The 23,179-nt window shown below is 55.0% G+C and overlaps 10 protein-coding genes across 10 annotated transcripts; 7 read left to right on the top strand and 3 right to left on the bottom strand.

Annotated features, from left to right (window-relative positions):
* Positions 1 to 847: 847 nt before the first annotated feature.
* Positions 848 to 2,942, top strand: CGCS363_v005191 (Cleft lip and palate transmembrane protein 1-like protein; the record flags this gene model as incomplete). The annotated part of the gene is made up of 3 exons (XM_036637040.1): positions 848 to 898; positions 967 to 1,744; positions 1,798 to 2,942. 3 exons carry the CDS (start codon positions 848 to 850, stop codon positions 2,940 to 2,942), a joined length of 1,974 nt encoding a protein of 657 aa, XP_036498119.1.
* A 2,221-nt stretch (positions 2,943 to 5,163) lies between these two features.
* CGCS363_v005190 (uncharacterized protein) lies at positions 5,164 to 6,383 on the top strand (the record flags this gene model as incomplete). Its single annotated transcript, XM_036637039.1, has 2 exons — positions 5,164 to 5,380; positions 5,518 to 6,383. The coding sequence occupies 2 exons, from the start codon at positions 5,164 to 5,166 to the stop codon at positions 6,381 to 6,383; spliced, it is 1,083 nt and encodes a 360-aa protein (XP_036498120.1).
* Positions 6,384 to 6,848: 465 nt separating this feature from the next.
* On the bottom strand, positions 6,849 to 7,629 carry sec22 (Protein transport protein sec22; the record flags this gene model as incomplete). Its single annotated transcript, XM_036637038.1, has 3 exons — positions 6,849 to 7,317; positions 7,387 to 7,531; positions 7,596 to 7,629. The coding sequence occupies 3 exons, from the start codon at positions 7,627 to 7,629 to the stop codon at positions 6,849 to 6,851; spliced, it is 648 nt and encodes a 215-aa protein (XP_036497144.1).
* A 931-nt stretch (positions 7,630 to 8,560) lies between these two features.
* On the top strand, positions 8,561 to 9,712 carry CGCS363_v005188 (uncharacterized protein; the record flags this gene model as incomplete). Its single annotated transcript, XM_036637037.1, has 2 exons — positions 8,561 to 8,935; positions 9,017 to 9,712. 2 exons carry the CDS (start codon positions 8,561 to 8,563, stop codon positions 9,710 to 9,712), a joined length of 1,071 nt encoding a protein of 356 aa, XP_036497143.1.
* Positions 9,713 to 10,356: 644 nt separating this feature from the next.
* Positions 10,357 to 11,566, top strand: IKI1 (Elongator complex protein 5; the record flags this gene model as incomplete). Its single annotated transcript, XM_036637036.1, has 3 exons — positions 10,357 to 10,515; positions 10,630 to 10,801; positions 10,851 to 11,566. 3 exons carry the CDS (start codon positions 10,357 to 10,359, stop codon positions 11,564 to 11,566), a joined length of 1,047 nt encoding a protein of 348 aa, XP_036497138.1.
* A 1,118-nt stretch (positions 11,567 to 12,684) lies between these two features.
* Positions 12,685 to 13,749, top strand: Snrnp27 (U4/U6.U5 small nuclear ribonucleoprotein 27 kDa protein; the record flags this gene model as incomplete). Its single annotated transcript, XM_036637035.1, has 3 exons — positions 12,685 to 13,063; positions 13,124 to 13,564; positions 13,625 to 13,749. The coding sequence occupies 3 exons, from the start codon at positions 12,685 to 12,687 to the stop codon at positions 13,747 to 13,749; spliced, it is 945 nt and encodes a 314-aa protein (XP_036497137.1).
* A 114-nt stretch (positions 13,750 to 13,863) lies between these two features.
* On the bottom strand, positions 13,864 to 15,107 carry CGCS363_v005185 (Oxidoreductase BOA17; the record flags this gene model as incomplete). The annotated part of the gene is made up of 3 exons (XM_036637034.1): positions 13,864 to 14,606; positions 14,657 to 14,980; positions 15,038 to 15,107. 3 exons carry the CDS (start codon positions 15,105 to 15,107, stop codon positions 13,864 to 13,866), a joined length of 1,137 nt encoding a protein of 378 aa, XP_036497136.1.
* A 771-nt stretch (positions 15,108 to 15,878) lies between these two features.
* SER1 (Phosphoserine aminotransferase) lies at positions 15,879 to 17,205 on the top strand (the record flags this gene model as incomplete). Its single annotated transcript, XM_036637033.1, has 2 exons — positions 15,879 to 16,780; positions 16,836 to 17,205. The coding sequence occupies 2 exons, from the start codon at positions 15,879 to 15,881 to the stop codon at positions 17,203 to 17,205; spliced, it is 1,272 nt and encodes a 423-aa protein (XP_036497135.1).
* A 219-nt stretch (positions 17,206 to 17,424) lies between these two features.
* On the bottom strand, positions 17,425 to 19,556 carry CGCS363_v005183 (uncharacterized protein; the record flags this gene model as incomplete). The annotated part of the gene is made up of 4 exons (XM_036637032.1): positions 17,425 to 18,360; positions 18,410 to 18,977; positions 19,030 to 19,129; positions 19,178 to 19,556. The coding sequence occupies 4 exons, from the start codon at positions 19,554 to 19,556 to the stop codon at positions 17,425 to 17,427; spliced, it is 1,983 nt and encodes a 660-aa protein (XP_036497142.1).
* A 1,323-nt stretch (positions 19,557 to 20,879) lies between these two features.
* On the top strand, positions 20,880 to 23,169 carry CGCS363_v005182 (putative transcriptional regulatory protein; the record flags this gene model as incomplete). Its single annotated transcript, XM_036637031.1, has 3 exons — positions 20,880 to 21,898; positions 21,952 to 22,119; positions 22,173 to 23,169. The coding sequence occupies 3 exons, from the start codon at positions 20,880 to 20,882 to the stop codon at positions 23,167 to 23,169; spliced, it is 2,184 nt and encodes a 727-aa protein (XP_036497141.1).
* Between the last annotated feature and the right edge of the window lie 10 nt (positions 23,170 to 23,179).

Raw genomic sequence — 23,179 nt, 5'->3', positions numbered from 1 at the left:
TGTCATAGGTTGTGGCACGCTGGAAGAGACAGAAGTGTGCCTTTCTTTGATGCAAGAGCAACATCAGGTGCTGACGGCTGCTCCAGCCGGAGGTGCAATTTAGCATCTACTGGCCAGTGCTACGGGCTCTCCCCGCCCTTGGGGGAACTGCACTGCACTGCAACCTTATAGGCCCCTGTTCTCCTGGTGCTCCGGGCGACCCTCGCTGTTTGCCGCGGAGATCTCAGGGCCCCCAATCTGCCCGCTATCAAGTGGTGGGCCTTCAACTATTGCAGAGTACCTAAGCCAAGGGTATGTATGTATCTTGAATCAAGTACCAATCGACCAACAACCTTCTTGGAAAAGGAAGATTGAATGAAGAGAAAGATGCCCTACAAACTGAGAAATGCCGGATGAGTTGTTACTGTTGGAAGAACATGTAATGTTTAGAGACGCTGCATCTTTAAGAACCCCGCCCAGCCCAGCTTTCTGGGTCGTGGCGGCGCCTCGGCCGTTGATTCGCCCGAACAGCACGCAATCTGTCAAACCCAGGGGTCCCCGTTAAGTTTGCCTTCCTCTTCGGACCCTTCCAGATTTCACCTCTCCAACCGACATCGCTCGCCAACTCCCACGGTTCCCGCGCCGGAGAAGACACGGTATCTTTCGTGACTCTGCTCGACAAGGTGCCAACTCGCGACAAGCTGTCTGTGCCCGAGCAAACAGCCAGCCTCTTCCGCCAGACGCACGCCGAGGCCATTGTGCAACCTGCCGCATTGTTGCCCGCATCGTCGTCTGCAAAGAGCACGCGATCTGTTATCCTTCGGCTTCGACTTGCTCCCCTTGCCAGCGCAGGTGTTTGACAAACAGCATGTCTCAGCCCAACGCGCCGGCTCGGCCGGCTGCTCCGCAGGAGGAAGGCGTGAGTTTTCGGCCCCGAGCCTCGGTTCTAGATGTCGCGACAAAATACTGACCTAATTGTCTCGGCAGGGTATGAGCATGACGCAGAAGTTGCTGCTCGGCGCCAGTGTGTACTTCGGCATGAACATGCTCATGAACAACGTGTTCCAGAAGAATCAGTCGGGCACTCAGGTCAAGGACGCCGACGGTAACGTCGTCAGCGTTCCCGCCAACACCGAAGACATCCCCCCGTATCTCTTTCGCCCCAAGGAGTTGAACGAGGGTGCCACCTTTAGCCAGATCCCCCACAAGCTGGCCCCGATCTGGCCCATGGATAGCTACGTCGACATTATCGTCACTGTTTCCGACAGCGTCGTTCCCACCCCGCTGTCGCAGACGCCTCAGGAGAAGCTGGTATTGAAGGAGGAGAAGTTCAAGCTTGGAAACTACAGCGAGAAGCGCTCCGTGGATACCACCATCAAGATCCCCCCTTCTGTTCAGAACAACGGTACTCTGTGGGGTCACTTCTACGTGTCGCTCCCCGGAGCACAGCCCGACCCTCACGTTGATACCTTCGATCCCGCTTCGGCCTACTACTTTGCGTTCCCTCTCACCCAGTACATCCCCAAGAAGAAGGAGTTCAAGACAAGATCGCTCTTGGACAAGGCCGAGGAGGAACCTGAGCCGGTTGTCGAGGAGCAAGACACTGGTCCCATTATCGCCAGCTACTACCACCCCAATGCCAGTCTGTCCATGATTCCGAATACCGGGGTTCTGGAGTACCGTCAAACCCACCCCGCTATCCGCCAGTTCCTCCAACTCGAGCCGACGGGCGCGAGAGATGGTTCTGGCAAGCACTCCTGGTACTGTAAGTAGCAAACCCACACATGTCTCTAGATGATCATGACTAACCCGTGCCAGACCCCATTCTGTTCGTTAACACCTTCTGGCAGCTCAAGAGCCAGATGATGCTGCTGAACGATACCGTCACCGAGGTTCCTCTTCATATTGATTTGAACAACCTGCGTTCATGGCAGTTCAACACCCTTGCTGCTATCGAGGCGAGTGCAAAGGAGTCTGCTCGTCAGGCTGCCTACGGCAACTCTCTGCCTGGCGGCGGTGACGGCTCTGAGATCGAGATGGTCAAGGAGATCTTCATTGACACCAACCCCATCCTCCTCGGCATTACAGTCGTTGTCAGCATTGCACACATCATCTTGGAGACGCTCGCCTTCGGATCCGACATCGCTCACTACCGCAAGAAGAAGGATAACGTTGGTATCTCCGTCCGCTCCATCCTGGCCAACGTTTTCATGCAGGCCGTTATCTTGCTCTACCTCATCGACAACTCGACGAACACTAGCTGGATGATTCTTGGTTCTCAGGCCGTTGGAATCGTCATTGAGCTCTGGAAGATCACGACGGTCGTCAATGTGGCCATCAAACCTGCTCCGCCTGGGTCATGGCTGCCATTCTCCGTTGTCTTCGAGGACAAGCACAAGCTTAGCGAGACCGAGGAGAAGACCAAGGAATACGACGAGATCGCCTTCAAGTACATGTACATCGCAGGAGTTCCTATCCTTCTCGGATATGCCGGTTACTCTTTGGTGTATGAGACGCACAAGTCGTGGTACTCGTACGTCCTCGCGGTCCTCGTCTCGTCTGTCTACGGCGCCGGCTTCCTCATGATGGTTCCCTCTCTGTACATCAACTACAGACTCAAGAGCGTTGCACACATGCCGGCCAAGGCGATGATGTACAAGTTCCTCAACACCTTCATCGACGACCTGTTCGCGTTCACCATCAAGATGCCTTTCCTGCACCGTCTGTCGACTTTCCGTGACGACATCATCTTCTTTATTTACCTTTACCAGCGCTATGCGTACAAGACCGATTACACCCGTGTCAACGAGTTTGGCCAGGGCGGTGAGGACGAGGAGGAGACGGACAAGGAGAAGGCCAAGGCCAAGGAGTTGCTGGAGAGCGACCCCACGGTGGAGAAGGTGAAGGAGATTGCTGACAAGGCCACTGGTGCCGACACTGGCAAGGCGAAGAAGAGGAAGTAGAGGTGAGGTGGCGTGTCGCACAGCAGTTGATGCGTGCAGCAAACTTGGGTGTAGATAAAAGTCATGCGAAGCAGACAGATACCAAGTAGATACGGAAGCAGGGGCTCATCTTGCTGCATGACTGGCCGAAGCGAATGTGTCTCCTGGTCGCATGTAATACCTAATCGAGGCTAATGCTGCTTCCCGTCAACGAAGCCATCGCTGTGTCACTCATCAATGGCGTCTTATCTGTCCAGCATCCCAACTCACAAGCACAATGTACAATGCACGCTTGGACATGAGAAGCGAGGCTAAGAAAGATCGGTCGGAGGAAAAGCAACGAAAAGCTCGCTAGACGGAGTTCGTATTCGAGCGTAAAACCAGACGACGGAGCTATGGGCGTAAACACTAAGCATCTCTAAAAGTACCTACCTTAAGGTAAAGAGCGAGCTACAGCAGACGGGACCAGGCTGGGCCACACTTGGGCTAGGTAGGTACTCGGCGATTGCAAAAGGGTAGCAGCTCGGTGGCGGCTGAAATTCGCAGCAGGGGCCCCCGTAAAAACCGCCAATGGCGGGGGCTCGCAGTCGTCAGAGCCCCCGTGCCTGGTAGGGCAGAGACAAGCATCCGAACACCCGTATGTCACCGCACCTATCAGAGGGTCTCATCCCTTCTAATGACGCCAGGTCCCCTCCAACGGCGTTTGGGAGCATGGATCCAGCTCCACGTTTTTGCTGTTTCTCTAGCTACCCGGGCATGTTTGGGGGTTTGGGGGGGCCTTGGGCTTTTGGATAGTGGAGTGTTTACGGGAAGGACATACCGATTTAGAGCAGGCAATTTCTGGGCAACGAGGTTTTGTTAGGCTTCGTTCGGTTGATCGGATCGGGTACACGCAATGCTGTGTTTGATTGGGATGGAGAAAGGGGAGAAAGCCTAGAACATTCGGCCCGTGATGCTGTAAATAGCATAAGGTACGGTGCTCCTTACTTAACAGGTTGAGTTGAGAGCAGGCAGTCAGAGGTTGGTAATGGTAATGACCCTGGACGGCAGGAAGGAAGCAGAGAAATTAAGACGAAAGAATACGGAGGAATCATTCCAAGATGGCCAGGAAGGGCCGCAAAGACGACAGAGCCCCTCCAATGGCATCAACACGGTAGTTGCCCAAAGCAGTCATGGCTGGCCTGGTCCTCCACTAAAAACTAAAAAGCGACACCCCGAAAACCTAAAGTTCCCGTCGGCGTCGACTCGTTCGCCTTTATTTTGGATTGGATTTTGATTGCATCCTTTCCGTCCTAGCAAGGTCGCTGCGGCTCCTCTCTTGTCTTGTCTTGACCAAACACGCTCGCTGGATCGGACCAAAACAATTCGTCGCACTTGGCTTGCTGACAATCTTCCTCAAACTCCCTTGTCTCTCCGTCTGCTGTTTTCTTTCCTTTTTAACCTATCGACGGTGCCTCCGCTCCCACATTCCATCACCTCCGACCACGTTTTCCCACCGTCCATTTTCCGGCCGTCGCGTGAGCTTCTTTTTTCGACTCAGGAACCACCCGGCTCCGTTCTCACATGCCCGGGTTCCCCCGCTTGTCATCATTTCGTCCCATGGATCTTCAGTCATGACATATAGATGGCCGCATTGGTCCCCCAGCAACAGAGAGTTCAGCAGCCAACAACGAGGCCTTTGAGCCACACCCACCCACCCGCATACATACGGCGTACAACGCGCAGCAAACCGGTTCAAAAGCCCCCCAAGCCGGCAAAGGCTTCAGCATCCCGCCAAGCGAAGCTCCGGCCTTTCGGTTCGCCAGGTCCCTAGGACTTCCCAGGACTTCCAGGTCCACGCTGCCTCGTACGCAGTGGAGTTCCACGGGTCTCTCATCATCCCAAATTGGAGCGCCCCCGGCACCCCGAAAGCTCCACGGGAGGGAGCCAAGACCTCACTTTAAGGGAAACGTAAGCTACAAAACCTGTTCGGACGGTGTGGCCGTGCCGCCCGCGCCCGCCGTCCGCCGCCGTTCACTCCCCCTTCGGGATTCCTACCCCCAAAAAGAAGGGGCGCCAGACGGAATTTATTATTGGGGGCTTCGCACGCGAGGAACTGCTGCAGACAGCTGCGCACGCAGTTAACCCCCCTCCCTTCGATTTGACGTGTGCTGCTGCTGCTGCCCCCGCCGCGCCCTCTCGCCTTGAACGCACCTCCTCGAAGCTCGAAAGGCCGCGAGAGCAACGGAAGGGACACCGAATCATGAGCAGCTCTACCGTCGGGTCCCTTCTGGCTGCCATCGCGACTCTGATCAGTGATGGCCTGCGTATCTTGAAATTCGCCGATAAGCACCACTGGGGACCTGACGAACACGAGCAGTTGCGCCTGCTGGAGGATACACTCGATGACGCCAAAAAGGACTTCCAGGAACTGTCGGTTCTTGTCAACGGCCAGCGCTATTACATGAACGATCGCAGACGTGAGTTGACCGACCCCGAACTTGCACTTTTGCCCTGCCTTGTGGCGCCCAGAACCGCATTTCCTGCACGATTCTACGGGACCCCGCGATTAAGTGGCTGCCTCCCTCGGCTCCCCCATAGAGACTCCCCGCCGCAGTCCGTTCTGTTATTGCTGATGCCGCCGCCGCCGCCGCCGCTGCTGTTACCAGACCTTCCACTGACGCGATCTTTCTAGCACAATCAATCAACGAGTTGAAGAGGTTACAAGGGAAATTCGAGACGCATATCGAAAACTTCAAGGACTGGGCAAAGGTTGGCGGACCAATTAACCCGATATGGGCACGAGAAACGACTGAATTGCGCCGGGAACTGCACCGCGCGCAATGTCGGGCAGCAAGGAGGATATTCAATTCGGAGCAGGAGTCTTCGTCAAGGTGTCTCGGCGCATTCCTCGTCTACAGGAAACAGCGGGAATGGGCAACCCGAACCATCGTGACAGAAGAGGAGTTCCACCGGCGGCATGTGGAAGAGGTCAGGGCGTGCAACAACATTGGCAAGTTTGAGCGCTTCGGAGACAGAGACATTGCCTTTGTTTGCGACTTCTGCGACGGCCACCTCGTGTGGGAGGACCTAGAGACCATGCCGGCAATGCGCGCAGCGACAGATGCCACGATCAATGCCGTAAGACCAGGCTCGCCCACACAGCTGCCGCACTGGCAGGCGACCGCCTACAGCGCCGCGAATCGAGAGCAAAAGACAGTTGTGCATGCGCCCTTGGCCATCGCGAACCACATCGCGCCGTACCAAGGGGATTGGGTAGCTCGTCTGGAGTGCCCCTTCTGCGACGAGGCCCCGTACATTGAACCTGGCGAAGATGGCGACGACGAGATGAGAAACGCCCAAGACGAGTCTGGCTTCGAAGACCTCCAAGCGTTCCAAGAACACCTGGAGTGGCAGCACACGGCGACATCAATACCCGCTGTGCCACTGCCCAAAGCGGCCAAGGACTGCGTGGTGATGTGACAGCATTTTTCGATAACGATATGGCGGCGCATTGGTTGATTCCTGTACATATGTGTGTGGTCTTCATGCCGGCGAGGAGTTGGGGGGTTTACGAAGTGGGCGGGCTTTTCCACCGCATCCCACATGACGCATGAGATTATTCTGGTTTCCTTGATACCACAGTTTCCCTAGGGCAGATCTTCCACGACATTCATCTAGATACCACAGAGTCTGAAAAACAGACCAAAGAGACGACAGAGATACCGATCTGGTAGTGTTTGGGTCATATTCCACATTAAGACTGAAAATACCACTATTCGGCAGCAGACCTTCCCTTGATTTTTGTTTTGGGTCCCACACCTCCGTCGTCCGAGAAGCCCGCGCGCCGTGACTTGATTGATATACATGAACAAATATACACCCCTCCCTCTCCCCCCCTGGAAATACCAACGCAAGAATTCCACCCCCTGACCACAAACGGTGTTTTTAAAAGAAACGCCACCACAGAAACACAATGATGATGAGGCCCAGCGCGCCAAAGGGGCCGTACTGCTTGAGCATCAGCTCCCAGTTGATCCTGACGGCGGCGCGGCGGTACTTTTTGCTGTCGTCGCGCAGGCGGGAGCTCAGCTCGCCCATGCGCTCGAGGGAGTCGCCGCGGTAGAGCAGGTCCTCGATGTTCTTGGTCATGACCTTTGTGACGTCACGCAGCTCGTCGTTGAGCTTGTCGAGGTTTTGGGAGGCGCGGGCGTCGGAGTAGGTGGACTTTGTGCGGGAGATGAAGGTGTCGAACTCCATGAAGGCGTAGGGGCGCAGGGCGGGCGAGTGCAGCTGGGAGATCGGGTATGTGGTGGTGAACTCGCGGGCGAGGTCGGAGAGGTAGGTGAAGGCGAGCTTGCGCGGGTAGGAGCGGTCTGTTATGCAGAGGAAGGTGATGTCGTTGTCGATTAGGTAGCTGGAAGGGGGTTTGGTGTGTTAGTGGCGGTTGACTTCTGTGAGAGAATAGGGGAGAATGAGGACGTACTGGAGGTTGTAGGAGCCGCTTTCGATGCTGGCTTGTTGTTCCGAGTTGCGGGAGAGCTTGCGGAGGATCTGCTTGATTTGGGACTTGACTTCTGAGAGGGCAGCTTCTTGCTGCTCGTCGTCGACGGATGCGCAGAGCATCAGGCCTATCGCAAGTTGTGTCAGATTGCTCCTCTGGAGGGGTCCCTCGGGGGCGGGTGGATGACATACCGTCTAGCCTCGCTATTTGCGTTGAGCGGATCATTTTGGGAGTGTGTGAGGGTTGTTTGTGGTCGCGGATGAGCAGGAAAGAGGGGTGCGTTGGAGGTTTAGGCTCGACGTGTCGACACTCTGGCTTCGATCGTCGGGGGGAAGCTATCGCCGGTTGCTGCAGCTAGCTACGAATTGATAGGTAGATATCGACGTGTCCTCAAGACGCGGCCCAAGGTCTCGTGGCCAATCTCCGAATGTTCGATGTGTGTTGCGCACGAGCGGAAGTTTGTTGGAGATTCCGACGAACGGTGATGGTGGTATCGCCTAGAGTGCTGTGTGTCCTTTCTTCGTCAGGGGGTTTTTCTTCAGAAGGGCTCCTACAAAGTACACCAGAATCATGGATTCGCCAATTTACCTAACGCTGGCTCGCCGGTAGCTCTCCACGTTCCTGGGAATTGAAATGACACCATGGTGGACAGGGCTGGCCAATTGGAGCGTGTTTACAGGGGTATACCCTTGCATGCTAATGTGGCTTGCTGTGGCTGAACGTGCAGCCTCGTTTAGTCGAGACTTGTGTGTTCTGGACTGAGTGAGTTGTGAGACTTCAACCACTCCCATTTTCAAAAGGAGATGCGGCGGGGAAGACGTCACTTCTCAAGTCTGTATCACCACTCTTTACACAGGTGTTGTTTCTTGAGTGTTTTTGAATAAGTCCATTGTAGGAGTTCCCATCTTAGGCAAACGAATGTCTTTTTTGTAAGTTTCAGTGCCTCAACTCATCAATCTGAGGACCTTTGTGAGAATTGGCTGGAAGGAAGCAGCTACCTCCACCACCCGTTGCCGCCAATACCCGCATATTCACAAAGAAATCCTAATAAAATAATGCTATTCTCTAAGGACTATGCGTAGACTAATAAACGCCCAGATCAAACGCTTTGCATTGCTGAACAAGTATTCGTCGCCCGCCGAATTTATTGCCCAAAATGGCAGCCACGCCTCCTTCATCCGTAGACGTAGAAATGGTCGACGCCCTCTCGCCAGCGTCCACCCTCTCCCTACCACCAGACTCAGGCTCCGAGTACGAAGACGTCAAAACGAAAAAAGACTCTCCCAACCCGCAAATCACCTCCCTTGAAAAAATCAATCTCGAATCGCCCCTCACCGGCACCGACCTAGCAAACATGGCGAGAAGATCGGCGCGCAACACGAATAAACCGAGACCCGTCGTGGTCTCCCCCGCGAGACCGGCGAAGAGGAAGATCGTCACCAAAGTGTCCGCGGCGAAGAAGGCGCCTAAGTGGACCGCGGAGAAGCTCCTTACGGATACTAAGTCACCCCTCGCCAGCGCGGATCTCAGGGTACGACGCCCTCCTTTCCAGACTCGCTCTCCTCGGTTTTTTTTTCGGGTTCTGTAAGTGCTAACATCGCGAGGAACATAGACCATCCTCTGCCAGCCAGCAGCATGGGACATCCTCACCCCCGCCGAGCGCGCCGAGATCATCGCCCTGTTCCCCGCCGGCACGCGCATTCTGGACGAGGGCACCGAGAACGCGCGCCCTGACCTGGACGCCCTGCGCAACGACAACAACTTCCGGCACGACTGCGCGACGTACACGGACAACATCGCGCAGGGGAAGCACGACCCCGAGTGGCTGGAGCAGGCCTGGGCTGCGCGCGAGCGCCGTAGGATGGGCGATTTCGACGACTACCTCGTGCAGAAGTTCGAGGACGAGTGGAGCTGCGAGTTGCCTGAGGATTTCAAGCCGAGGAGGGACGCGCCTGCGCCGGCGGAGGGTGTAGAAGAGGGCAAGGAGGCTGCGGGTGCCGCGGGTGAAATGGAGGTTCAACCATTACTTGCGGAGGCTGGTGAAGAGACCGAGGTCGCTAAGCAGGAGTCGATTCAAGAGGATTCCAAGGACGACCTGATCAAGGACACGACGGAGATGGCTAAGGACGATGCCGAGGGCGATCTGAACCCCAAACCGGACGCGGGCGAAGAAGCCTCTGGAAACGAGCCTGTTGTCAAGCTTGGATCACCCGTCCCCGACGATGATGGCGTCGTTGGCACCAAGAATACGACGACGGAGACGACTGCAGCAGTGGCTAATGGTAAACCTACGGGACCATCCATCTAGGAGAGGGGAGCTGGGTCGAAGGGACGGGCAGGTCGCATGAGGAGACGAGACGATGCAGTCTCATGATATATCACGACTTTATGACTTATGGCCTTATGGGATTCAGAGTTTCATGGCGTATAAGGGATTGGTAGATGCAAAAATTGACTTGGCGGGCATAGGCCTCAATAATTCAGTGGATTGTCGTTTGGTGGCCTATCTGCGTTGACTGATCTTGGAGGAATACACTGCCACATCCTTCTCCCAAGACAGAGTAACAAGACACGGAAATCAGTTTCAGGGATTCAAAAAACAATGAGTATAATCAATGAGGATAATTCGAAGGTTCCGCGCAAGCATCGATCTTGGGAGTGATTCCCACCACGGCACAGTGACATCTCGGTCGAAGCCCCACATCGCCGAAGGAAACCCCAAATTCAGTGGGCGAAAAGCCCGAACCACGGCGGAATGTTAAACAATCTAATTTCAACCTCAATATCACCAGTGCTCAGGGTTCTCAGTCGAACCAGACCCGACCAATTTTTCGGCTAAAATAATAGCATCATCGCAGGAGAAGATCTGAGCATCAGTGATCCAACTCCAAATAGCGCCCAGAATCATTCACGCAGAGGCTCGCCAGCCTTTTGTGTTCATACCCAGTCATCATGGCACCCTCGGCAGAGAATCACAGTCGCTCGCATAGCCTCTTGTTGTTTCAGAAGCTTCTCAATTTGAGGGACAGCGCAAGTCCTCTGACGTTAGTCCTCGACAGTCTCGAGCAAGGTGCTGCGCCAGTCGTGCGAGAGTTCATCTCTAGAGCCAAGGTGCGTAGCTAGTAATCATAATCCTAATTTTACCCAAAATGGCAGCGACTGCTCTCTGAGTTCAGTACATATGGCTGTGTCATTCGTTTCAGCGATTTGTTAACCTCTTGGCAGATCGCAAAGGCAAAGGTCATACTGCTCTCCTTCGCAACCCTCAAGCGCCCACGAGATGTCGACGTCGTCATCAAGGCCCGTGGCAAGAACCTGAAATCTCTGAGGGCAGAGATCTTGTCACATTATCCCAAGCCAGACCCTTCCGCAGCCAAAGGCGCACCTCCATCACAAAGTATGTAACTCTTCGCGTACTTCCAGAATCTGTGACTCACCTTTTACAGAAACCATCATATTGGTCGACTCAGTCAACGACCTCGCTACGGCAGCGCCCCAGATGGTCCTGACCTTCCTGTCCAGCATTATTATGCCCTCTGTGTCATTGGTAGCAGTCTATCACACCGACGTTCCTCTCGTTCTGCCACGTACCGTGAGCGAGTATGAGCCCCACCCACTGACGGTGCTCTCTCACCTTGCCACATCGATCCTTCGTTTGTCCAGCTTAAGGCAGGAGATTGAGCGCCAGAAGGCGAGGAACAGGAGCATTCAGGAGCCGGAGTGGGGTCTTCGTGAAGAGAGGGAGGGTGTGTTGATTGGTCTCAAGGGCGAGACCAAATCCGAGGATTACCGCGGTGTCGTGGTGGAGATGGAGGTTCGAAGACGGAGTGGACGTGCCATGGCTGAGAAGTTTGTCCTGCTGCCTTTGGCAGGTTCTGCTTCGTCTTCTGCCTCTGGGAAGGGCAGCAAGACGTTTCTCCTTTCGGAGCACCCTGTGTTTGCCACACCCGACAGTGCAGGTGCGAACGGCCGTGCTGAAGATGAGGAGGAGCCGGAGAGCACATTCAACCTGGGTCTAACGGAGAAGCAAAGGCGGGATAGAGAGGGCATTGTGCTGCCTTACTTTGACGCGCAGACAGATATCGGAGCCGGCGAGGGAGGAAGAATTTTGTACGAGATGGGCAGGGAGGATGACTTTGACGACGAGGAGGACGAGATCTAGACAGCGTCACCGGTGGTAGTCAATAGACAAATGCATCATGAACATCACGATCAAAACACTTTGCCGCATCCAATACTGGGGATGCCTTCTAGGAGAGGCAGCAGCAGCACCTGCCTCAACGAGGTGGAGGGCCACTGCCTTTCACGTCTTGTCTCTTGCCTTCCCGCTTGCTTTGGCCTCAGCATCAGGTAGCGTCCTTCCTGAGGATACCGGCACCTTCCTGCCTCAAGCCTGAGTCACCACCCCACTGAGGCCAAAATTCAACCAGGCACGTACCGCGGCTGCCTGCAATTCACCGTCTCGACCTTCGCTTCTTGCCTCCAGAATTAAATCGCAGTCTCTCAGTCGCTTCGGTACGTATCGTTACTGATCGGGGGCAGCGCACAGGCCACCACCCAGGTCTATATAATTCTGCCCATCCTCCGCAGCTTTGGAATTTTCCCTCTTTTCTCCTTACCTTCTCTTTGCCTTTTGGCTTAGATCAAGTGTAGTATCTGTTCTTTTCAGTTTAATCTCTGAAAGATGTCCATTGGACATCACATTGATTATTCTTATTTTTGATCTTCAGGTGGGATGGTCCCTGTGGCTTGCTGCATACCTCCTTCCATCGTGTCCCTGGTATTACACTGTCTCCAGGCGACGCAAAACCCTTTTCTGGTTTTCATTGCTGTCTCTGGCTTGTCCAGGGTTGTGAAGAAGACTGTCGCGTCCATGTGTTGTTGAGACTTGGCGTTTGGATTGGAAGGTTGGCCGAGAACTAGTAAGCAAAAGTGTAGGTAGGAAATTGAGGCTCAAATTCTTTTTTTCGTGATGTTTGGATCAACGTTGTCTTGGTGTTGAAGTGCCGAGGGAAACCGCTAGAGCTTACCAGCGGCTTCAGTGGAGCAAATGGAACGTAGGGTGCAGTAGAACGTGCCTGCCGGAGCTCTTGCCAGGCTACCCCAGCGCTAAATGGTAGAGGCTGGGAGCTAAATGAACCGCACATGCCAGCCGTCCGAAGACCCCAAATTTTCTTCGGCCACAACGTGACGTCGTTCCTCACCACTTACCACAATCCATTCAGTAAACAAATCGGCAAAGCCTTTGACTTACTAGAACGATATACATACGCCATCAAAATGGTTCGTGGACGCGATAGCCGGCAAGGCTGGGACGAGACAGACCGACGCAGTCGTCATGGCGGTGGAGGCCGCGATGGAGGCCGCGATAGAGCCCGCGACAGCTACCGAGATCGCGACGCTAGACGCGATGACCGCGATAAGAGAGACGACCGCGACCGAAGATACAGATCCAGGTCTCGTGACAGACGCGACAGAGACCAACGCCCCAGATCTAGAGACAGAGAGAGGGATCGTCCTCGCGACGATCGCGACGCCGGAAGGCCGCCCAGGAGAGATAGGGATGGATGGCAGGACCGAGACGACCGGCGGCGTAGAGACGATGATCGCGGAGATGACAAGCCGTCCAGACGGCGAGACGAGGAGGATGAAGCTCGTCGTGAGTTGCAGCCCAGCAGTCCGCACTTTCACTCTCAGAAAGCTAACGTAGTCACGGCAGCACCACCTCGTGACAAGGACCGTAGAAGATCAGCGTCGCCCCGTCGAAGCGCTAGCCCGCCCCCAACCCGCCGCGATGGAAGATACACCGAGACTCTCCCCACGCGCACATTAGGAAAGAGCAAGAAGGAGCAGCACACCATGTCTTTCAAGATGGGACGCCACGACTCGCCGCAAGTCGACAGTGGACGCGACAGCGAGCGCGGTGATACACCGATGACAGGTCGGGATGATCGAGACGATAGGGATGACGAGCCAGAGCCCGAGGTCGAGGGCGACGATATGGACGCCATGCAAGCTATGATGGGCTTTGGCGGCTTCGGCACGACCAAGGGACAAAAGATTGCGGGTAACAATGTTGGCGCTGTGAGGAAGGAGAAGAAGACGGAGTATCGCCAGTACATGAACAGACAGGGTGGCTTCAACCGGCCCCTTAGTCCCAGTAGGTAGGTATTTTGGGTTTGCGCATGGTTGAGACAGAAATTGGGGAAACGTTTGACAGACGAGTTTGTGAAGACGGAAGCTGCTACAAAAAGCTTTATTGCAGAGGCCGTACAGCTATATTTTGCCTTCGCGCAGTACGCCTCCGCGCGTATCGAGCATTGGAGGCAGAGGGCCATTCAGTAACGTGGGAATTAATACTCTTGCGCTTTTGCATTGTTTCCAAGATACCTATAGACGAAAAGAGACCATTATGATATGCACCAGCCTGCCTACTACTGATGTACGAGGTCATCGAGACTATCCTGAAGCTGTCGATGCCGGTGCGGGTGGTGTTGACTCCTGTGTCTTTCCCTCCTTCGCCTCCGCCTTGAGCTCGCTATCGAAAATGTCCACCGCAAGGCTAGCGTCCACAAAGTCCTCCAGCTCCTCGGTCACCGTCTTCAACTTTTCTTTGACGGCGATGCTGCCTTCGAATCCTACAATGTGCCTCGCCGGCGGGTTCTCATGGCCTCCGATGGCCGTCAAAGCGTGCACAGTTTCCATCACGAGACGATCCGTCGCGCTCGGCGGCAGCTTTGGGTATCTCACAATGACCTCCGTATCAGACTGCTCCATGGCAGTGTCAGGGTTCATGTTGAGCACGTTGCCGAGCATGTCTCGAATGCTCGGAGCGGGGTTGATCTCGGAGTCGTAGTAGGGCAGATTGGGGGCAAATATGATCTTGTTCGTCAAGGATTGGATTTCCTTATTCGGCTGCACGATGGTGACCTTGATGTTGAAGGGGGCGATTTCGTAGGCCAGGGAGTCGCAGAAGCCCTCGAGGGCCCAGATTGCGGAAGTGTAGATGGGCATTCCCGGCGTTCCTATGTGACCGCCCGTGCTGGAGAGAATGATGATGTGTCCCGTGTGCTGAGAACGTAGGAGCGGTAGAGCGGCCTTGATGAAGTTGACCTGGGAGAAGAAGACGGTCTCGAATTGGTCCCGAACCAGGTTCTGGGTCTGAGGGTTCGTGGAGAGCTCCTCGACGCTTCCAACGACAGCTATCCCGTGTCAGCCTCGCTTTCGATTGAATGTTTCCTGTCTGGTTTACCTTCAGACCTGCAACACAGCAAGATATCTATCCTCCCAAACACCTGTACGGCTTCTGCTACAGCGGCACCACACTGGCCCATGACACGTCCATCGCAGCGGATGCCGCGTATCCTGTCCTTCCAACCCTCGCGGTCTTTCCGGTTACTTTTACACTCATTGATGAGCTCTCTAAACTCGGCGCTGCGCTCGTCATCCTCGATCTCACTCGGCGGGAGGCATGCGACGACGTAATCGCCGTGGGCCAGCAGCAGCCTGATGAGCCGGATGATGAGCGGTGAAAGGGCGGTGGTGAGAAACCATGTTCGAGGCGAGTTGTGGGTTGCTGCTTTCTATCAGCCTACAGTACGCCTTGAATTGAATAGAATAATCTTGAGCTCACGGAAAGACGGCGCGGGAATGGAGTGAGTGTGCCTCGCCGCCGCGGCTTCTGGCGCTTTGCGGTCAGCCATGTCTGGCGGCCGTCGGAGTTGCTCTTCTTGGAATGACGAGCCAATCAACGTTGCATCGCGATCAATGATAATTGTCAAGAGAGCAGGACTGTCCAGACGCGGGATGGATCTGTGAGAGGTGGGTGCGTGGGGATTTGTATGCAGGCCTTGGTCGTTGGGCGAGCATGCATCGAGTAGCGGGGGGTGGTGGCCTTGAAACGACGGCAGCTGAAGGAGTGATGCTAATGTGAATACGGCATCTTTATCAGAGGTTCGATATTAGAGGATGATACGGGCGATCAGATGTACAGGGGGAGCGGCAAGACGTGCCTTTAAGGTTGCAATCCCTGATAGACGCCTGCAACCGCAGCTGGATGAGGGCAGAAAAGGCAGCTATTCCAGCCCAACCTCCGAGAAGAACACCGTGAACCCCCAAGACCCAGCCCCCAAAAACGCCCTGGCTCGCGGATCGCAGCGCCCGAAGCGAGACCCCGCCGCGGCGAGATTCCAGCGGCACCCCACGCCGCTGCACGCTGAAATCTGGGGAACGACCCCTCCATCCAGTCACGTCACTTTCTGTGCCGACACCGGTGTCTCTTCCGCACTTTGGCGGGGTTGCGGTGTCTGGAATAGCGACTTTTTTTTCCACTGGCACCACTCCCCTCCGTGACTCACGAGAACCGATTCATCCCGACATAAAACGTCCCCGACGGCCCGTCTTCCTGCATTTTTGTGTTGCTGATTCCCTACTGCCATATCTCGACCCAATTGAACACCGATATACCGCCCAACATGCCTACTCGCGCCGACATCACCTACTTCGGCGCCGGCCCCGCGCTGCTGCCCACCGACGTCCTCGAGACGGCGGCTCAGGCCCTGCTCGACTACAACAACACCGGCCTGGGAATCGCAGAGCACTCCCACCGCAGCGAGATCGCGACCAATATCCTCGAGGAGGCCAAGGCCGACCTGACGACCTACCTCGACATCCCCTCCGACTACGAGATCCTCTTCATGCAGGCCGGCGGCAGCGGCGAGTTCTCTGCCACCGTCTACAACTTCGTCGGCGCATGGGTCGCCCGCCAGCGTGACGCTGTGCTCAAGCGCCTGGGTGCCACCGAAGACACCCCCGAGGTTATCGCCGAGCTCCGCAAGATCGTCGACGAGAAGCTCAAGCTCGACTACCTCGTCACCGGCGGCTGGTCCCAGAAGGCGAGCGCCGAGGCCGCGAGACTGCTCGGCTCCGAGTTCGTCAACGTTGCAGCGGACGCTCGCAAGGTTAACGACGGCAAGTTTGGCAAGATCCCTGACGAGAAGGACTGGAAGCTCAGCGAGGGTGCCGCTATGGTGTACTACTGCGACAATGAGACCGTTGACGGCGTCGAGTTCCCCGGCTTCCCCGCCTCCCTGGCACCTAAGGACAACGACGAGGGACCCATTGTTGTGGCCGACATGTCCTCCAACATCCTCTCCCGCAGAGTCCCTGTCAAGAACTACAGCGCTATCTTCTTTGGTGCGCAAAAAAACCTTGGTCTGACCGGTGTCACGGTCGTGGTCATCAAGAAGAGCCTCCTCGCGGCGCAGCCCTCGCCCGCGCTGATGCGCAAGCTGGGTCTCCCCATCAGCCCCATCGTTCTCTCCTACGAGACCATCGCCAAGAACAACTCCCTGTACAACACCTTGAGCATCTTTGAGTGAGTCATGATACCACCTACCCCTGTCAATTGGGATCCATCTAACGGGCATTAGCGTCTACGTTGCCGGACAGGTTCTCAAGAAGCTGCTGCGCACTTTCCCTGACAAGGCCGCCGGCCAGGAGGCTGTCGCAAACAAGAAGGCCTCCCTGATCTACACCGCTCTTGAGGCGCACCCTGATGTCTACCGCATCGTCCCCGACAAGTCCGTTCGCTCCCGCATGAACATCTGCTTCCGCGTCACCAAGGGCGGCGACGTCGATGCTACGGAGAAGGCTTTCCTCAAGGACGCCACCAGCATCGGCTTGACCGGCCTGAAGGGCCACCGCAGTGTCGGTGGTATCCGTGCCAGCAACTACAACTCCATTCCTCTCGAGGGCGCGGAGAAGCTTGCTGCTTTCATCGAGTCTTTTGCCAAGGCTTGAGAGGATGTTGGTGAGGGTGCTTGTGTAGCGCCACAGATCTTATGATACCATGGAAAGGAGCATTTTAACAAAAGAGGGACAAAACGGGTTTGAAAAGCTATATGGGGATATTTAGGGAGCATTGAAATAATTCAACATTTACAGGGTGACAAATTTGACGCCTTTGCACAAAAAGACTTATCAATATCATCTACATTCATCCAAGACCTCTTCTAATATTCAAGCTTTCATCTCCGCCTCAAGCCATGAGGGGATAGCAGGTGGCTTCTCCCACCCATCGAGGAATGCCTCCTTGGGGCCGCTCGGCTTCGCATAAATACCGGTCACGTACCAGACCGACTCCCCCTTCTTGATAGTATGTTGCAGCGTCGGAATGGTCGTGCGGTTCTCGACCAGGTTCGAGTTCGGATCCGCATTGACGAGGTTGGCTACCCGCTCGATGGAGCTCTCCAGAGCCTTGATGCCAACAGCACCCTTGGACACCGCAAACGAGCCGTCACTGCCCTTGGCAAGGCCCTCTGGTGTGTTCGTATCGTAATTTCCAATGATTTTAGGAGACGTTCCCTCGTAAGTCTTCGCATCGTAGAGATCGAGGTAACGCCCGTTTGTCGAGTTCTCGTTACAAATGGCAAAAGAGCCGTCGGCTGTCATGACTTCGCGGCCGGCCTTGATATGATGAATGCGTAGATGCCAGTTCGGAGTCGATTCTTCCGGCGGGATGAGAATGCTCTTGATTTCAACATCGGGGAAAGGCTTCCAGGCTGACACGAGCACCGGCTTGCCATCTCTGGTCTCGATACCGGCATACTCTGAGCGTCGTCGAGTCTTCCAGTATTCACCCCCGTCGTCTGACAACCCCAGCTGCGAGGCCAAGGCATACTGCTCCAGAGAGAAGAGACCTGGCGGAACAGAATATGCGTATGAACTGGAGTACGCGAAGCCGCCGTACTTCGAGTGCGTGCCCTTCATGGGGTAACTGCAGGCTTGGCCGGAGGAAAGGAGCATGCAGTGCCCACCAATGTTGCTCATGATGTGGCCGGGCTGCTCGAGGGGCTTGATTTTGGGGATGACCGGCCATGCCTGTTCCTCTTCAGAGGTCCAGAATGGGTGGTCTTCGGGGACGGCTAGGCAGATGAAGGCGAGGCAGGCCCAGTACTACGAAAGTTAGTAAAGGCATCTTCGCCCCTGTGTGGAGGAAACTCACCGGGCTTCCAGGACTGTTGTAGTTCTCTGCCATGTACATGTTCGGGTACGAATAGCCAATGGACAGCGTCCCGCTTGGCGTCCACATGCCGTGCTGCGTCTGCCACCACCTCAAGTGTCGCATCACGATGCCCTTCACCATTCCCCAAGTCAGGGGCGCAGGCAGCTCAACACCGGCATACGCGAGCGCGCCCCAGAACGACACCATGGCGAAACGGTATCCTACACTACGACCGAAGGGAATCGCGCGGCCCTCCTCGTCAAAGTAGTGCACGAGGTCCAACGCAACTTGTTGTGCCCTCCGTCGGAATTCCGCAGCCCGCTCGGGCTCGTCCTCGCCGGCGAGCTTCGCGTATAAGAGCTGGAGAAACTGGATGGCGAAGCTGGAGGAGTAGTAGTCCATCATGTGGATGCCCTCGGGGCCGTCGTTGGACCAGCCGCCTCCTCGGTAGAACGTGTTGAGATGCTCGATGTCAGCGTCGAGACGTTCTTGTGAGAACTTTCCGCCGTTCTTCTTGAGGCCTAGGTTAGCGAAGACGCGGAACCAGAGCCAGTTGGTGTTTGGCATGCTGATGTCGTGTTAGTAATTGTCTGGTGGCCTATGGAAGCGTCACGGCTTACTTTTTCTCGTTGATCGAGTTTCCGAGCCAGTTCTCTACGTTGCCCCGTTCCTTTTCGGAGAGACTATCCCAAATGACGGGTGCGACTGCGAGTGAGAAGCCTATGATCCATTAGCCCGGGTATTCCACCTTACGACCATGGACCTCACCAAAAGGGCACATTTCAACCATGCGCTGGTCATTGTCTCTCGGGTATCCCCAGTACTCGGGGTTCTCTGGATCAGTTCCAGACTTGATACCCTGAATCCACCACTCGGTACCACGATACTCGCCTCCACCGGCCAGGAGACATGCCAGACCCCATAGTGGGCGGCAGATACCCTCAACTTCGGCAGCGGCCTGGTCGAACCTGACGGCCGTTCCGCCAGGACACTTGACGCGTGCTTTTTGCGGCGAGAAGAATGGCTCAAGCGGGTCGAGGAGGGTCCGGAGGAGCTCTTGCACCGATGCTCTGTCGGAGAGCTTCACTTTGGAGAATGGGTGGGCGCCATTGTAGCCCAGCACGAGGCCGGTCTTGGGTTCCTCCATGGCGTGCAGCTGGCAAATCACACGAGTACGAAACCTTGGATAGAAAACAACGTGGGAGCAAACTGTCGACTGAAGAATGAAGGAGAAAAGAGACGAAGATAAGACGAGGCGGGGGAGAGCTCCAAGGTTATGTCCAGCATCCCACGTAACAACAACCTCGCTCTTGAATTACCCCGGCCTACATGACCCGTCACAAGAGACCAACACCTCATCCCGCGTAGACATCGGGCTAGCTGGGCGACGGCATGGTAAGATGGTGGGGCAGCCCTCGCACCAATGTCGTCGCCTGCTTGGAGCGAGGCCGCAGGATCGTCTACGGAATATTTATGTAGCTCGGTGCTTGGTACGAGGAGCATGAGGGGCATCCCCCCTTCCTCCCGCTGATCATATGTTGGGGTTCAGTGGGGGTGGGGATGATGGGGGAGGGGTAGCCCATGTGGAACTCTTCTTCATGGAGGGGGAAAGCATTCGCGGCTAAATGGGAAATTTGGAGAGTTGAGGTCGGAGACTAGCCCGGCCATCTCAGCCACGGGTTGTCATGCATTGAGTTTGGGGGTTGTCGGGTCGCAGTTGTGTGGGTGTGTGTCTTCGGTCGTCGCTTTTCCGACTCGGAGCCGGTTGTTTCTGAATGCCTGGCGTGCGGTCTGCATACCCGAGCTTCTTGGTGACACTTGACGCGGTCTCCTTCAACAACCCATGGAAGGGTGGCCGAGTTGGTTATGGCGCCAGGTTAAGGTTACCTTAGCAACATTCCTGGTGGGGCAACCCGCGCGAGTTCGAGTCTCGTCCCTTTCAAGCCAATTTTTTGCTCTCATTTGCAATTGCTAGAAAGAACGCCTCTTTTTTTTGGCTGCCGTTTTTGTACTTGTGATCAATTTTCCTTTCGATGATCGAATGATTGGGCTCTGAGCTGATGGATTGACCACTGAACGTAGAACATGGAAGGGTATTTTAGTTACCCACTCACTACGAAGTCCTCGCTCTTTTTATAACACACCGGCGGCAAAGTGCGCAAATTTCAATCGGTACAGTAAGAAGCCCTCTACAATTGAATACCATCGTTGAGATTCTTCACACGAACCTAATGGACGCATTCATGTATTGTCAAACGCAGAGGTAAAGCAATTGTGACGCTGGAAAGCTCGCCGCTAAGATGGGCGCACAACCGACTGCTTAGATAATGGAGCGTCGGCCCGTTGCTCATTTCAAATGATATCTGTGCGCGAGTCGGGTAGTTGTCCTCCGTGGACACTACCGACAAATTCTCCCTCCTTATTCCACATATTGTTCGGCAACTAACCATAGGCCAACGGATTCCACACCATGCCGCCGGCTCCCTCATCACGCCGCGTCCGTCGACGTCGAATCGCCGAAGAGGACCGTCAGCGGGCCCCGAGAGCATGCACCCGTTGCAAGGCTCGGAAAAGCAAATGCATTGAGACACCATCGGGTATCTGCCAACGATGCCAGCAAGGATCCTACACATGCAGCTTCGAGCGGCAGGAAACGCCTACGCCAGGACCACGAGATTTGGAGGCTTCGGCACTACATCAAACTCCACCATCGAATTTGACACCGACCTCGAACGCCGGACCTCTTGCCGATGGCCCAGAAGACCCTCCTTCGCGGCGGGATCTATGTTCCGATGGCGATGCCCCTGAGAACTTCATGTGGCCTCGCTTCCTGTCCCGTCTCAGAAACGCCTTCTACCTCGAGCCACATCCGTCACCTGCCGAGAGAGATATGACCAGACTGGAGGCCGATCTAGCATATACTTCATCGATTCCGAAGTCTGCAGAAGGTCTTCGTCTGCAAGCTGCCATCGGCATCCTGCCGCCCTGGCCAGTAGCAGACTTTTTGGCTACGCTATGCATAATGCACGGGACCGACTGTTTCTTCTATTTTGACCAGCAAGAGTTTTTAGCGCAGTTACGGGAGTTCTACGATAATGATAGATCCCCCCTTCGCCGGGACGCCAGTTTTGTATGTCTGTTGCTCGCGGTTTTTGCCCTCGGCAGTCAATGGACCCCACGAGCACGCCCGGAAGGCATAGATGCCCCAATCTGTCCAGGTGACCCAGGTCAAATTTTCGGCGATCATGCTCGCATTCTCATGGCCGATACTATGGACCGAGTGAGCATGTACTCCGTCAAGGCCGCATTTGTTCTGGGCGCCTATCTTATGCCATCAAGTGCCATCGGTGCCTCCTATTTATACATGGGGTTGGCACTGAGAAAGGCACTTATACTTGGTCTTCATCAGGAAATAGACGACCCTAGCATCCTTGACCATGAAAAGGAGATGAGACGCCGCTTATGGTGGGCCATTTATTCACTTGAAAGGTACTAATGAAAAGATAATATTCGATTGTGGGTTTAGCTAACTTCTGCGCCAGGACCCTAACTATCAAACTGAACAGGCCTAGATCTGTCACTCAGGACATCATTACAGCCAGGTTACCTAATCTAACGCCTGATGATTATGGTCAACCATATCGCAATGTTTTGCACCAAATCGCAAATGCCGAGTTTGTTAAAGTCATCGACAAACTCGTTGAACCAGCGTAAGTAGAACGAGCTGTTCGCCAAGTTTGCCATAATAACTTTGCTGGCGTAGGAATTGGTCGAGCGATTCTCAACTTCCACTAAAGGAGTACCATGATCTTCTGAAGTCTTACAAGAATGACCACCTGACGGGTCTGGATTTGACAAATCTGGACCCGAGGTCTCCTTACTATCGCGCTATCTTCCATCTCCACCTCAACTATCACTTTGCATGGATAGCTATTGGTAAATCATCTGTTGTGGCAATGACTCGATTCTATTTGCGAAAGAACCAATCTACAGACGCCATCATTGACGGAGTCAGTCTCATGTCGGGCCCGTTTCGTTATTGCAAAAAAGCAGCTCAAAAGATGCTCGGTCTTCTCGAGAGCGCTAGTCAGTCTGGAAATCTTGCACCTAGCTCTTTTACAGACTTTCAAGCTTGCAGTATCGCTACCATCATGCTGGTGCTGACCGGTATCACATCCAGGGATCCAGAGTACAACGCTCAGGTAGCGTTCGGCCTGGATTGCCTTCGGAAAATGTCTAACATGCACACTGCTGGTCGCATGGCAATCAACTTTGTGAAAGCTCTCATGGCCATTGCAGAAGAAGCACGTTCAAAGATAAGACTTGTGGGAGGAGCATCAGAAGCCCAGGACACCCGCGAGGAAGGGTCATCGGAATTAGCCTATATAGCTTGGGCTGACTGGTTCTCCAGCACCACAGCAGTCTCAGGCATCGCGCCTTCTGCGCCTGGAGGGCTTCTGAGCAACCCAGCGGCATCGGGATCAGGCGGAAGGTTGTGGGAAGAGGCTTCTGCCCTTCTGCAACTGCGCAATCTATCCACACCTGGCATGTCTCGCCCTCTCCGAAGTCAACCTGGCCTCGATGCCGATCGCACTGGCGATGATGTCTTACCGCCGCCGCCACAGACCACGGCAAATCAAAGACAACCATCCGTCGAAACAGACCTCAACATCGACTTGCAGATGTTCAGCGAAAATCACCTGCAGCTGATGGGTCTTACTGGAATGGACATGTTAGATTTTGATTTTGGGTTCAATTGAACGTGGCTTG

The sequence above is a fragment of the Colletotrichum siamense genome (assembly GCF_013390195.1).
Source record: "Colletotrichum siamense strain Cg363 chromosome Unknown KSG_Cg363_contig03, whole genome shotgun sequence".
NCBI classification, from domain to species: domain Eukaryota; kingdom Fungi; phylum Ascomycota; class Sordariomycetes; order Glomerellales; family Glomerellaceae; genus Colletotrichum; species Colletotrichum siamense.
This window is presented reverse-complemented; position numbering and strand designations above follow the sequence as displayed.